Genomic DNA, 15,992 nt, shown 5'->3' with positions numbered 1-15,992 from the left:
CCTTCAGTGGTGTTCTGGCTGACACACCGGAGTGACCAGAGTGCTAAAGAGTGAATCGGACACACCAGTGTCATCTCTGATATCTCCACTACATTTAATCGTCCTTCAGCTTGTGGCTGCCGTTAGCTGGTCTGCTAGTTAGCTGATTTGCTATTTAGCCGGTGTGCTAGTTAGCTGGTGTGCTAGTTAGCCGGTTCGCTAGTCAGCTGGTGTGCTGACCAGCGAACCAGTAGGTTACAAGATGAGCTTGTCTGTCTGATGAGCCAGCTCTCTCTGTCTTGGTCATTTTGTCCTTGGGCAAAACCTAACCTACCACTACAACTGTAGCTTACCTCCACCAGTGTGTGAATGTGAGAGTGAATGAATACAGGGAGTGCAGAATTATTAGGCAAATGAGTATTTTGTCCACATCATCCTCTTCATGCATGTTGTCTTACTCCAAGCTGTATAGGCTCGAAAGCCTACTACCAATTAAGCATATTAGGTGATGTGCATCTCTGTAATGAGAAGGGGTGTGGTCTAATGACATCAACACCCTATATCAGGTGTGCATAATTATTAGGTAACGTCCTTTCCTTTGGCAAAATGGGTCAAAAGAAGGACTTGACAGGCTCAGAAAAGTCAAAAATAGTGAGATATCTTGCAGAGGGATGCAGCAGTCTCAAAATTGCAAAGCTTCTGAAGCGTGATCATCGAACAATCAAGCGTTTCATTCAAAATAGTCAACAGGGTCGCAAGAAGCGTGTGGAAAAACCAAGGTGCAAAATAACTGCCCATGAACTGAGAAAAGTCAAGCGTGCAGCTGCCAAGATGCCACTTGCCACCAGTTTGGCCATATTTTGGAGCTGCAACATCACTGGAGTGCCCAAAAGCACAAGGTGTGCAATACTCAGAGACATGGCCAAGGTAAGAAAGGCTGAAAGACGACCACCACTGAACAAGACACACAAGCTGAAACGTCAAGACTGGGCCAAGAAATATCTCAAGACTGGTTTTTCTAAGGTTTTATGGACTGATGAAATGAGAGTGAGTCTTGATGGGCCAGATGGATGGGCCCGTGGCTGGATTGGTAAAGGGCAGAGAGCTCCAGTCCCACTCAGACGCCAGCAAGGTGGAGGTGGAGTACTGGTTTGGGCTGGTATCATCAAAGATGAGCTTGTGGGGCCTTTTCGGGTTGAGGATGGAGTCAAGCTCAACTCCCAGTCCTACTGCCAGTTTCTGGAAGACACCTTCTTCAAGCAGTGGTACAGGAAGAAGTCTGCATCCTTCAAGAAAAACATGATTTTCATGCAGGACAATGCTCCATCACACGCGTCCAAGTACTCCACAGCGTGGCTGGCAAGAAAGGGTATAAAAGAAGAAAAACTAATGACATGGCCTCCTTGTTCACCTGATCTGAACCCCATTGAGAACCTGTGGTCCATCATCAAATGTGAGATTTACAAGGAGGGAAAACAGTACACCTCTCTGAACAGTGTCCGGGAGGCTGTGGTTGCTGCTGCACGCAATGTTGATGGTGAACAGATCAAAACACTGACAGAATCCATGGATGGCAGGCTTTTGAGTGTCCTTGCAAAGAAAGGTGGCTATATTGGTCGCTGATTTGTTTTTGTTTTGTTTTTGAATGTCAGAAATGTATATTTGTGAATGTGGAGATGTTATATTGGTGTCACTGGTAAAAATAAATAAATGAAATGGGTATATATTTGTTTTTGTTAAGTTGCCTAATAATTATGCACAGTAATAGTCACCTGCACACACAGATATCCCCCTAAAATAGCTCAAACTAAAAACAAACTAAAAACTACTTCCAAAAACATTCAGCTTTGATATTAATGAGTTTTTTGGGTTCATTGAGAACATGGTTGTTGTTCAATAATAAAATTATTCCTCAAAAATACAACTTGCCTAATAATTCTGCACTCCCTGTAGTGGGATTGTAAAGGGTCTTTGAGGGTCTCGAAAAGCGCTATATAAAGGCAATCCATTATTATTATTAAGAGCATCTTTAGGCCTGACTGTGCTCATCCTTCCTCCAACCTCTCCTTACCAAAGATAACAACTACATCAGTATTAGCTCAATAACAATTTCTGCAATTCAATTGTGGACATTCATTTTTAAACCTTGTGTAAAACGATAAAACCTCAAAGTCTGAGCATTATTCTTTGTGCAAACAGCTCTTGCAGGTTCCCCCGGACTTAGGTTATTTTTATTATTTAATTACTTTCCTTTAAGCAGCTGTTCAGGCTACTAAACTCATCCCAGAAATAACAAGTGACACCATTAATAGTAGAGGTGGGAATCACCATACAACTCGCGATACGATATTATCACAATACTTAACGCACGATACGATATTATTGTGATTTTTTAAAATATTTTGCGATATTTAAATTCTGCACATAAAGGTAAACTTTATCAATATTCATTTTATCTAATATCAAAGTCTCACACTCAGTCTTTCTCTCATTTCAGTCAGTTTTATTGTTGACAAACTGAACGGTTTGTATTACAGTCTAGTCCAACTTAACTGAATGCAACCATCTGGTACAATTATAGCTATTCTGAACTATGCAATTTATGAAAACTATGCAGCCCCTTCAGCAACTGAAGAATTTGAAAGTAAATTTAAAAAAATATATAATTTTACATTAAATAAAAAAGTTTCAAACTTAATTAAAATTAAACATGTCTTAAATTAAAATAAGTAAACTGTCATGTTTATTGCTGCCAAAAAAAAAAGTTAAACACATTTGGACAGTGAAGGAATGTCAGGATTGTTGCTCAGAAAAAGGATCAACATGCTCTGAAGTCAACATGCTCTGACTCCAGAGCATGTTGACTTCAGAGAAAAAATTGTTTGTAACAAAATATCGATTTCTGCTGTCCCTGTATCGATACATTATTAGCAAACAAAATATCACGATACTACACAGTATCGATTTTTTCCCCCACCCCTAATTAATAGTGGAGCTAACTTTAACAGGTGAAACTGATTTGACCTATAAGGCTACTGCAGTTACTTCTTATCAGGTTTAGTAGGGAAGACATCTGGATGAGGTAGTTAGTAGTATGTAGTTAGTACCGGGCGACTCCCCTCCCCCACATCGGCACCAGAACCCTGTATTATCTACAGGGTAAGACTGCCTGTTTTATCAAACTATGGCCATTACTACTGTGATCATTTGCAGCCCAGTGTGCCGCTCTCTCTGCTGGGATGAACCACTGGAGCTCACCCAGTCATCCCTTTCTTTCTCTCAAGAAGAAGTGAAATAAATATATTTATTATGTTACGAGTCTAATATTCTTTAAATCAAACTGTAATGAATAAATCAAGCAAGAAGATTTGGTGGCTCCACGTGTTGTAGAAGAAAAGATAAACATCTCATTTTGAGAAATCAGCCTTTAAAATTAAGTACTGTGAATAAAAAACAAACAGCGAGCCAATCAGCAGTCGCCAATATCCTCCTAATTTCATTCACAAAGAAATCAAATATATATATTATGGGCCCAAAGGAGCCTAAATCTTTAAATTAGGCAGTGCATGAAGTATTTTTTTAAATAAACAGAGACATGACTATAACAACTTTTAGTAATTCAGAGTCCAATTATCCACTCAAATGTAAATAAAAGTTCACTTGACAGCTGTAAAAGTTACCTGTTTATACAATAATATAAGTCACATTTCAAATGATCATCTGTGGAAAAGTTTGAATCCTGACCTGAGAGTTTCCACTGCACACTGTGAACTCTTTAGTCCAGCGGACAGAAGCTTCACTCCTGAATCCTGCAGGTCAGAGTTACTCAGGTCCAGCTCTCTCAGACTGGAGGACTGGGAGCTGAGGACTGAGGACAGAGCTTCACAGCTTCTCTCTGACAGGTTACAGCCACCCAGTCTGAAAAATAAAAGACAATCTATAAAACAAGTACTCATGTAGAGTTTGTTAATACATTTCACAACATTAAATGTTGACTTTCTATTTTTAAAGGAAACAAACATACTAAGATACAACATCATATGTATGAACTTTAATTAATAATTCTAAAAACTAAATGTTTTCTGATCTGACCTCAGAGTATTCAGTTTACAGTTTAAACGTTGTAGTCCAGCAGACAGAAGCTTCACTCCTGAATCCTGCAGCTTTCTGATACTCAGGTCCAGCTCTGTCAGACTAGAGGACTGTGAGCTGAGAACTGAGGACAGAGCTTCACAGTTTTCCTCTGAGAGTTCACAGATGTTAAGTCTGAAGATAAAAACATGAATAAAGATTGTTGTTAAAGTGTAATCAAGGTGCAATAGCTTATTGTCTTGTGCTGAGCAGGTTAGTAAAACTTCTGTTTAACTTTGAAATGAATAAAAATGCTATGAAACAAGGATAACTGGATAAAGACATAAACAAAAACAAACATCAAACACATAAACAGAACTAAACATAATACAAATTGATCTGACCTCAGAACATTCAGTTTGGCATGTGGACTCTCCACTGCAGCAGACAGAAGCTTTACTGCTGAAGCCTTCAGGCTGTTGGTACTCAGGTCCAGCTCTCTCAGACTACAGGACTGGGAGCTGACCACTGACAACAAATTTTCACAGCCTTCCTCTGAGACGTTACAGCTGCTCAGTCTGTGAGAGAAAGGAAAAAAACAAAAAAAAAAACCAATATATGTGATCAAATTAAATTTGTTTATATGTTGAACCCTTTTTTTTTTTTTAATTTATTTAAACCTATGAGACTATGAGTGCTACCAGTCCAGTGCACATGATTGGTACCTTGATGGTAATAATAATAATAATAATAATAAACTTTATTTATAAAGCACACTTAAAAACCAAGGGTATGCCAAGGTGCTTAACAAGTAAAATAGTACCTTGATGGTACCTTGCTCAGGGGTACCACAAGGTAACTATTCGGTGGATTCGACCCCTGACCTTATGATCATGGGGCGACCACTCTGCCTACTGAGCTAATAATTCTGTGTACACTGTCATACAATATTAACTAAAACAATTATTTTAGAAAATTTTAGTAATTCAATAATCATGCTCATTACCTGTGTATTGTGAAGAACACTGGATTTTAAACACTAGCTGTATAAAACTCTTCCTGTTAAAGGTGTGTATAAAGGAGATGAGCTGAAATGCAGACTTCATGGAGAATGTTTGCTGTCAGCATATATCAAAGACAAAGCAGAGATCCATCCAGTCTCTTCCACTAAGCCCACAGAGGGACAGACAACCACTCTCACTCACACCTGCATGAAGTTTAGATCACCAGGTAACCTAACTGCATGTCTGTGGACAGTGGGAAGAAACTGTAGAGGACCCAGAGTGAACCCACTGTAATTCTGTGATAACACTGGTTATGGAAGCCTTACAGTTACATATGGTTACTGACAAGAAACACGACCTTAGAGGCAATTTCAGTAATGAAGACCGAGTTTCTCCCTCCATACGGGATGAAAACATGACAGCACAGCAGAGATTTATATTTAAAAAGGGAGGGTGTGCACTGAAAGTGAGATACAAACTTGAACTTAAATTATGAACATCAGAAAAAGATGTAGGTGAAGTCTGGCAGGTGAAGTTTGTGCTTTAGAATAAAACAACCAAACTCCTGGAGTTGGAGACAAATGAACAAGCTGAGGATAATAAACCTGTCAGAGGGGCTGAAGCATCAGAGCTCATGTTCTTATAGGCTGGGTCTGGATTGTCCTTTGATAAGAGTTACAGAACAAAGTGTGTTTTAGAAATGCTGGAGTGAAACATTAAAACTACCATATATTTACCGAGTGACTGATGATCATTTAATTTACTATTTTAAAAAAATGTTACAGTGCTCTTTGAACTCAGCATTTCTGATTTATTTCCCATGATTTTAACAATGAAGCGATGACAACATGTTTACTTACAGAGCTTTGTTGGAGGCTTTGACCACGGGCAGCATTCTCAGAAGAGCCTTCTCTGAAGCAGAGTATTTCTTGAAGTCAAACTCATCCAGATCTTCTTCTGATGACAGTAAGATGAAGGTCAGAGCTGAGCACTGAGCAGGAGACAGTTCATCTGTGGAGAGACTTCCTGAAGTCCTGTATTGTTGGATCTCCTCCACTAGAGAACGATCATTCAGTTCATTCAGACAGTGGATCAGATTGATGCTTTTCTCTGCAGACAGATTCTTACTGAGCTTCTCCTTGATGTACTGGACTGTTTCCTGATTGGTCTGTGAGCTACTTCCTGTCTGTGTCATCAGGGCTCGTAGGAGAGTCTGATTGGTCTGCAGGGAAAGACCCAGGAGGAAGCGGAGGAACAAGTCCAGGTGTCCATTTGGACTCTGCAAGGCCTTGTTCACAGCACTCTGGTAGAAGTGTTTCTTTGCAGATTCTCCTGTTTCAGACTTCTTGGATGTTGTTTGTTCTTCCAGCAGATTGAGTCCAGAGTTGCTGAAGGTCAGATGGACATGAAGAGCAGACAGAAACTCCTGAACACTCAGATGGATGAAGCAGAACACCTTGTCCTGGTACAGTCCTCTCTCCTCTTTAAAGATCTGTGTGAACACTCCTGAGTACACTGAGGCTGCTCTGATATCGATGCCACACTCTGTCAGGTCTGATTCATAGAAGATCAGGTTTCCTTTCTGCAGCTGATCAAAAGCCAGTTTTCCCAGAGACTCCATCATCTTCCTGCTCTCTGGACTCCAGTGTGGATCTGTCTCAGCTCCTCCATCATACTTGACCTTCTTCACTTTGGCCTGAACCACCAGGAAGTGGATGTACATCTCAGTCAGGGTCTTGGGCAGCTGTCCTCCCTCTCTGGTTTCCAGCACATCCTCCAGAACTGTAGCAGTGATCCAGCAGAAGACTGGGATGTGACACATGATGTGGAGGCTTCGTGATGTCTTGATGTGGGAGATGATCCTGCTGGCCTGCTCCTCATCTCTGAATCTCTTCCTGAAGTACTCCTCCTTCTGTGGGTCAGTGAACCCTCTGACCTCTGTCACCATGCCAACACAGTCAGGAGGGATCTGATTGGCTGCTGCAGGTCGTGTGGTTATCCAGAGGCGAGCCGAGGGAAGCAGTTTCCCCCTGATGAGGTTTATCAGCAGCACATCCACTGAGGTGGACTTTCTAGGGTCAGTTAGGATTGTAGTTTTGTGGAAGTCCAGAGGAAGTCGACACTCATCCAGACCATCAAAGATGAACACAACCTGGAAGTCTTCAAAGCTGCAGATTCCTGCTTCTTTGGTTTCAGTAAAGAAGCGATGAACAAGTCCCACCAAGCTGAACTTTTCCTCTTTCAGCACATTCAGCTCTCTGAAAGTGAATGGAAATATGAACTGGATGTCCTGGATGGCTTTGTCTTCAGCCCAGTCCAGGCTGTATTTCTGTGTTAAGACTGTTTTCCCAATGCCAGCCACTCCCTTTGTCAGCACTGTTCTGATTGGTTCATCTCTTCCAGGTGAGGCTTTAAAGATGTCTTCTTGTCTGATGGTTGTTTCTGGTCTGTCTGGTTTCCTGGATGCTGTTTCAATCTGTCTGACCTCATGTTCATCATTGACCTCTGCAGTCCCTCCCTCTGTGATGTAGAGCTCTGTGTAGATCTGATTCAGGAGGGTTGGGTTTCCTGCTTTAGCGATGCCCTCAAACACACACTGGAACTTCTTCTTCAGCTTAGACTTAAGGTTACGATGACAAACAGCAGCTGGAAGTTCTGAACAATAATAATAATAAAAATACAACTTTAACAATCATATTTTACAAAATGCTGATGACAATTTCTGACCCACTGAGAAATGACTGAACACACTGGTGTCACAAGTGTCTCATTTATCCAGCAGCTTAAATCTTTAGATAAATCCTCTTACGTCTCTGCAGACGGTCAGCCAGCTCCTCCTGCTTCATTCTCCTCAGGAAGTCCACTGTGATCTTCACAAATGCCTCTCTGCTGTTTCTCCTCTGCTCATCATCCTCCCTCTGAAACTCCAAGCACTGGGGCTTATTTGGATTCAGAGCCTTCTGGATCTTCTTCAGCTCGTTCTTCACAAAAGTGATGATGTTGTCCTCCAGCAGCTGGAACAGAATACTTTATGAATGACCCACCACTCTGAACTTTAGTCCACACAACATCCACTTCTTTACGATCAAGGGGCATATCATCCACGAACTCTTTACCAATTATAGGTTTGACTTTATCTGATTAACTGAGACTTTGTCCACAACTCCATGATCCCAAAACGTTGATGCTGTTCATATGAATGCAGCGATTTCAGTGGGAGAAACATTTCACTGGTGTTCAGAGCTGAACTACCAACAGGTTGATGATCAAAGCCAGAAACTTGGAGATGTTTCAGGTGACTGAGTTGATCGTACAGACAACTGGTCTTAAAGGTTCACTCTGTTTACACATACAGATCAGTATTTAAGGTTTGACTCTCATCATCCACTGGGGCACAAACTGGGCGTCATCAGGACACTACAACACAGAACAAACACCATCCCCACAGACACAGCAGCCAGCGAAGCAGAAGAACTTCACATCAAGAAGGTCCTGAGTAAATGTGAACGCTGGTTTGAGGGCGGAGTCAAGGAGGCCATTTATGTGAAAAGGAAAGACCATCTCTGAATGGAGGAGGGGCCCAAGGGTACAACTGTCACCATCTTACATGCTGTGATTGCAGCCATTCCCCAGCTCTCTGTGAACTGGACTCATGACCATTGATCAACAACCATTGATCAATGGTCCTGACAATATGCGTACCAATGATCAATGAACTGACCTCCCAGCCCATTGTTCCTTCAGTGGGCTGGTTTCAGTCATACAAATGTCCTGTTTATGAGATTGAAACCTGCAGTCAGCTGAGACTGAAGAAGTCACCTGATGATGATGAAACGTTTCTCCCACTGAAAACATCCAGATGAACAGAATCAAGCTTTTTGGGATTTACGTACCTGGATGATTGAGCATCAAGACACAACTCTGTGACTTTTCTCAGATGAATCAATCCTCTCCTCCAGCTTTGTTTACATCTACCAGCCCTGTGGCGCTGCCCAGGGAAATAATCTATGTGAGAGGTGGAAAGTCATACAGGTGTCTGCTCCTGCCTTCAGTTATTTTATCTACTGTGTGTCAACTGGCTGAACCTCCTCCAACTGTCTACTGTCTCCCTAAACTCAACAATGACTTAGTGATCTATCCATTCTCTGACCAAAGACATCCTGCTGCAGGAGGTTAACATAGCAGCCAATGATGATCCCACTCACTGTGAACAACACATTTGGACCTGATTTGCTGCTCTGGTTTACACGTGAACTTCCACTGCTGTCACCAACTTGAGAGGCTCTACAGAAAAACTGGACTTGTCCATAAAAATCATAAACTACATTACAAGGACAGCATTGCTCAATCAACTCTAATTACTACTGACATGTTATCTCTTCTAACTAAGGTACAGACACTCAAACTTGCTGCTTTCAGTGAGAAGTCAAATGTCTGAATATGAGCTGGAAGCTGCTGAGAGTCCTCCTCCTTCCCGTGGGGTTTACTTTCTCTACTACTTTCAATATAAACACGCCCCTTTCATGCACCTGCAGAGGGCCACCAGCAGATGGAGCTGTCTTAAACAAATCCACTTGGATAGTTAGCTGTAGATGACTTTATCAGTATGATTGTAGGACTTTGAGTTATTCTTCAGATTTATTTAAACTCTTATATTGTGCACAAGTGTTGAGCGACCCATAATTTCTCTGTACTTTTCATAAGAGCAGCCAGACTTTCAGCTAGTTTTTCTTTTTTAAGAGCTCAAAGTTATTGAAGAAACAGTTATTCAGCTTCATTCCCACTGATCTCGACTACAAACTGTTTCACTTTGGTTTCTGTTTAAAGCCTCGATGTTTAAAACGTTTCCCTGTGATCACATTTGCACTGTCTGATTTCAAAGTTTGTTTCTTTTGGTCATTTAGTCCACAGAGTCCTTGGTGTTCTGAAAGGGACCTATAAATAAATGCATTATTATTAATAATAAAGTAGTTGTTGTACATGTACAGACCATAAATATGGAGTCCAGCTGTGTTTGATGCTGCTGGGCAGACTGACCACTGGGAACCTCTGAGCTCTGCTGCTCCACTCTGTGGAGGAACCATGAAGGATTAGATCAACACAGGATAAAGATCCAGGAGTTTCTGCTCAAATAACTTCATCTGAATCAAGTCTGTCAAGTTTTAAACTCTCAGATTCTGAAGATATATTTTCTGTTTTCTATGAACTTTCTTTCATCAGTGATGGAAGTGATGATGCTGCAGAAGCTCAGAGGAAACTTTGAGAAAACTGTGATGAACCATCAACTAATGCTCTCAGGAGGCCAAAGGTCCCTGAATGTAACTGTGCAGTAGATTCATCGAGTGTTTGAAACCTGACCTCTTCCATATGTTTTCATTCTAACACAAGAAGTCCTTTTCTCATTGCTTTGATTTGAGTTTTCATTTGAGTTTTCTGAGTCTCGTATTTGGAGTCGAGTCTAATCAATGATCTGACAGAAGAACATTAAAAAGGATTTACCAGTGCTGTCAAAATTAACATGTAGGGTTAGGGTTAGGGGTTCATCTGTTATCATGATTAACATGATAAAAACCTTTAACACGACACATCTGGAGAGCAGAACGACTCAAAATCCCTGAAATGTTTCTATCAACGCACTTCGAGCAGTTTGTCCGAGTAGAGTTACCTTTGCACACGTGCAGATGTGCAGCACATCTGTTAGTGACGGCAGCTGAACCAATCAGCTCAATATGGAAGATGACAAACACACACACTGACCTCCCGATGGAAAGTTTGAGTATTAAAAAAATAACAAGACGGACCAGCCGACCAACATGAAGGATTCTGCACATCGTGACAGAAGGAATTTTCTTTTCACCGAAGCACTTCCAGCTTAAAATATCACAACAATGCAAAGCACTGATGACACAACTGCCAAGTGGACAAACTGCAGACCTGTTAGTGTTGTTAATAACATAGTTTTGGTTCCTCGTGTCAAAGACTTGAAGAAGAGTGACAGAGAGTGTTAGACTGCTGCAGGATCAGTGCCACCTCCACAGACCTGTGAAGAAAATGATTGTTTGACAGATGGGCTCAGATTCAGGATCAGCTGAGGAGTTTGTGGCTGACAGAATCCTGCAGGTACAGAGCAGAGCCCATCATTAGCATGCAGGACTGTCCCTGGGGGGGTCGGCTCATTCAGGAGGTTAATCAATGTTTACATGTTCAATAAACATGTTAAGTGTGTAAATTTGCCCTTTTCTCTCGAGTCTGTTTGCTCATGAAATGAAATTTGATTCGTTTACATTAAAAATGATGTTAAATGGTGATTAATCCAAATGAATCCACAGTAACCCTGTGATGAGTCTGATTAAACATTTTCATTAACAGCAGTAATATAGATTATATATGATTATATATTAGTGCACACTTAGCTTTTAGTATATATGTTTGTTACAAAGTTGTATTTACAGCAGAGAAGCTGAGTTAAAGACTGAAAACTATTCAAAGTCTCTTTGAATTGAAGCGTTTAACATTCTTTGTGTTTATTCTGCATTGACTTCATTATATGGTGTAAACGTCTGTTACAGGCTTAAATATAAAGTTGGAAAAATGTAACTGCAGCTATTGATCAAGTAATTGTGATTAATCAGGATTAATGACAGAAGATTGTGTCATTAATTAGTCATTTTTAATCTACTGACAGCACTAGTGTTCACTCTGGTGCCTCCAACTGTTTTACGCCCTTTCAACACCTTCGTGGTCAAACGTGTACACGCACAAAATCTACAATAAAACCCTCACGCAGCAATAGGACAGACACACAATCCATTTATCTCTGTGTCTCAAACACACACACGTGTATTCAAAGCCTCGATTTGTTCATATTTCATCTGTTGTGTTTTTATCTTCAGCGTTTTCAGTGTTGCTGCATTTACACCAAAAATGTTTCCATTGATGAATCAGATTGATTTGAATGTGTTTCATCCATACAAATCACTCCCTGGTGGTCACATGACTCTATAACATAACAGGAGTCATGTGACAAGAGTTTCATGCTGTGGCCTAAAATGTCAAAATGGTTGAATGTGGTGGAGTAAAAATGTGAGATGTCAGCTACTTTTCTTCAATATGAAATGTTTGCAGGGCCTGACAGGAAGTGGACGGACGCTCTGATCACTTCCTGTTTGCTGAAGTGGGTTTTCAGTTGTTTAGAAACCAAAGGCTTGTTTTAAAAGACAGTTTAAATGGGACTGAGGGAACGACGTGTTTGTAGTTTATATCCAACAACATCAAGCAGTTTAATCAAAGAGCTCATGTTGCTAACAGCTCACCTCTCTGCAGCAGACACAGGCTGGACTTTAAAATTAACGAGACCACCTTTAGACCGGTCACTCTGTAAGGACACAGAGCTGGGTGGAGGTCCAGGCTGGTTCCTGTGAATAATGATGGAGCAGTGATGTGAGTGCTGAGCTGTGACATGGAGAAGAGTCATGGACAGTTAGAGATGGTCATCTCACCTCTGAGCTTTGGTCTGGCTCTCATGTTCCCCACACAGAGTGCTTTTAGAGGGAGGGACTCCCTCCTCTCTGTCCTCACACTGATCCATGCTGCTCAATTCAGCTCACACACACTTTCTACCTGCAGAGGAAACACAAATCATTCATGTGCACATCAGCTGAAATCCTCCTTTCATCATGTGTGCTGTCCAAATATCAGCTGCTTCTTTCCTGCTTCATCTCATTGTCAGCTGGATGCAGTCAGACAGCAGTGTGAGGCAGAGGAAGCTGCCATCAGCTGCTCTGCTATCAGTCCACTAGATGGAGCCTGAAGCACACACGATGCATTCACTGACACACACTGATTCACTGTGACTGGAAGCTTCAGTCAGTCCAACACGTGTGAACAACATTTCAAACATTTCAGCTGATCCAGGATTCAAAGAGGATCAGCAGAGTTAAAGCTTCACACTAATTCTTGCTGCTGAGTTTGCAGAGAACTGCACACACACTGATTCACTGCTAATGAGAAGCTTCTTCCATCCAGTAATTCATCATCCATCAGCTCTGCTGCTGCTCTCAGTCCTGGACTCTGATCACACACTAAAAGCAGCTTTTTAACTCGTGTCTGTAAGAACTCTTAGTGTTAGCTTAGTGTTAGCTTAGCTTTAGCTTAGTGTTAGCTTAGTGTTAGCATGCTGTGTGCTAGCTTAGCGTCAGAGCTCTGCAGGTGTCTCGTGTGTAAATATTAATCACAGTGACAGTAAAGGAGGTAAAGGGCTGTGACGTCATCACGTACGCTGCGTCCTCTGTGGGCTCTGAGTGAACTCAAAGTACAAACTACAAGTACACAAACACGAACGTAGCTCAGAGTGGCGGACACACTCGGCCTCGTTGGTCCAGCTGTGAGTCCGTTACCGTGAACTATGGAGCGGCAGATTTGTGCTGAACTAAGCTGCACACAGCTGATGTTAGCCAGGAAACATTACACACTGACTTTAATGGAGAGACCGGAAATACAAACACACACAGTTTGTTGTGTGAAGAAATCAAACACGAGCTGAACAAACAGTAAAGTTCCTAAAGACAAACTGTTAAAGGAGGAAACAAAGCAAACTTACAGTTTCTTCACACACCAACAACAAGCTCCACTCCACGAAGTTCAGGAAGTGACAGTAAACTTTGAGCAGGAAGGAAACACCCAAAGAGACGTTTGCGGACAATAAGGAGCATCGGGACACTGTGCTGCGTTCAGTTGCACCTCGGAAACTCCAAACCTCTGGCAGGCTGTGATTTATTTCTGCTGGTTTTCCTGTTTGAAGCACAAACATCCGTCATCACTTTGTTGTTCTTCTTCCTGCAGCGTTTAAATGTTTCAGCACTGACCTGATGTTTCTTCAAAGCTCATTTCAACCTGTTGAAGTCATGAATGAAAGTGCAGACTGAGAGTGGATCACATGATGTTTGAGGTGTGTCATGTGACATGTTCAGTATTGTCACACATGTCTAGATTGTCCCTGATATCATAACTGCTCAAACACTGATGATTATATTTGAAGAATTATTCCTGATGGCAGCAAAGTTTGAATGGAGCTCTCTGTCTGTGCTGATTTGTCGCCCTCTGGAGGTCAAAGCACAAACTGCATGATGTCACTGTAACCACCACAGAGACAGGAAGTGTTTTTATGACTGAAACACTGAAATGATGCTAACGGCTGTCGTTAGGCTCACTGACAGCAGTGCTGATGTGTTCATGTCAAACACTGGCTCAGGTCAGACTCCTTCATCCTTCTCCAGCGTGAGGCCGCCCTCAGACCCACAGGAGCTCTGACCTTTGACCTCCTGACCCTAACCATTTTAGTCTTGTTGCATCTTTAAATGCAAATCCATCCAAACTGTAGCCGAGCAAAAGAAGCTGGAAGCTGTTCTATGAATGATGTTGTTGAAGGAGCTTGGAAAGAAAAGCGTCTGGACTTCTTTAAGTTGCTTGAAGAGGGACATGGACGTCTTAACGCCCACTCACATCCTGGGACATTTGATCACAGGAAATCACATGATAGCGTGGGGCTAGATCTCACAATGGGTTCACCCAAGACACGAGTAGTTCTTTCTGTTTCTCGTGCACGGGAGAGAACTGGACCAATGCCGTTCCTTCGCTTGACCACAGTCGCTCTCGTCCGTTCCCTCGTAACACTGCTCTTTTATTGAGGTTACATGAACATACATAGGTTCATTAACATACACGTGAACAAAGGTACCAGTCTGTATGTTATGTAGGTGTGTGTGTGTGTGTGTGTGTGTGTGTGTGTGTGTGTGTGTGTGTGTGTGTGTGTGTGTGTGTGTGTGTGTGTGACCCATAAACGACTTCCCTAAACCTGCTGGTCTGGAAGTCCAGCAGTTCATCTAAACAAAAGGCACTTAGACTAAAACAGACATCCTACCACAAAACAATAAGAAGGTAGCACCTCTCCCATGATCCCAGGACGTGGGTGTGAATGCCAGAACACTCTGGAGTCACACAAAGTCTTTAAAGACTACTATCATTACACAATTGGTTCTACACCTCTAAGCATATATGGTTAGATATTCCCCAATAACAATGACAATGATAAAATATAAATCCAACAATGGTTTTCAGGGTTTTTATCGTTAACTTCGTTTCCCTGGGTCTTTTCCCGTGTTGTAGTCGTGTGTCTTATTTTGAAAGAAATGTTTACGCGTTACCATAGCGACCAGAGAGCATTAAGGGTGCAGACAGGTGCATCCAACAACATTTTATTTTCCCTTATTTGATTTATGGACCTAACTGTATGAACTGGACTTTGGCTTTAATGCTGCTCCTCTTCATCATTGCTGTGTTGCATTTCCATCATTCTGCTGCTGGATTCACTGCAGGCTTTAACAAACACTCCTTTGGGTCCAGGCCCAGCCACGTGTTTGTAAGCTGCTGTGCTCCTCACAAATAAAGCCTGAAGCAGCTCAGACTGTTAGAAGCAGCACTGAGCCCTGTTACAGTTATAGTGTTAGAGCAGCGGCTGCAGCCTACAGCATTTAAACTAGCTGACAGTAAACACATCAGTCCAGATGTTACCACATTACTTTGTGATGCTGAGAGTTAAAGGAGACTGGCTGATTAAAATCCCATTCCTTACATCACCGTCCTCTGCTCTGACTGCTTTCATTTAATCACAATCAGAATACTTTTTTGATCCCCAGGGGAAATTATTTAGGTTACAGTGCTGCAGCACAAACAGGAACAAAGACACAACACACTAAGTAAGAAATAGCACAATATACACAATATATACATGCATACATATGAGTCACTTATAAGTAACATGTGAGTGCTGGGGTCTATGACAGCAGGCAGGTCTGTATTTATGTCCAGGCTGACATGAACAGCTAGTAGTTCAGGGTTCAACACTCAGGAAAGTGTGTGACCTTCCACACTGACAGAAGA

General features: G+C 41.8%; 1 protein-coding gene across 1 annotated transcript; it reads right to left on the bottom strand.

The window, feature by feature from the left end:
- Positions 1-5,910: 5,910 nt before the first annotated feature.
- LOC146679463 (protein NLRC3-like) lies at positions 5,911-12,712 on the bottom strand. Its single transcript, XM_085450204.1, has 5 exons — positions 12,554-12,712; positions 12,368-12,469; positions 10,045-10,123; positions 7,864-8,068; positions 5,911-7,709 (listed from the first exon to the last, which is right to left on the bottom strand). The coding sequence occupies exons 1-5, from the start codon at positions 12,640-12,642 to the stop codon at positions 5,911-5,913; spliced, it is 2,274 nt and encodes a 757-aa protein (XP_085306330.1). The 5' UTR covers positions 12,643-12,712.
- Positions 12,713-15,992: the final 3,280 nt, after the last annotated feature.

The sequence above is a fragment of the Copadichromis virginalis genome, unplaced genomic scaffold, assembly GCF_057382275.1.
Source record: "Copadichromis virginalis isolate Kocher_CV1m ecotype Utaka unplaced genomic scaffold, C_Virginalis_male_GT1.1 unmapped_scaffold_1, whole genome shotgun sequence".
In the NCBI taxonomy this organism is placed as follows: domain Eukaryota; kingdom Metazoa; phylum Chordata; class Actinopteri; order Cichliformes; family Cichlidae; genus Copadichromis; species Copadichromis virginalis.
The sequence above is the reverse complement of the archived record's forward strand: the minus strand, read 5'-3'. Positions and strand labels throughout refer to the sequence as shown.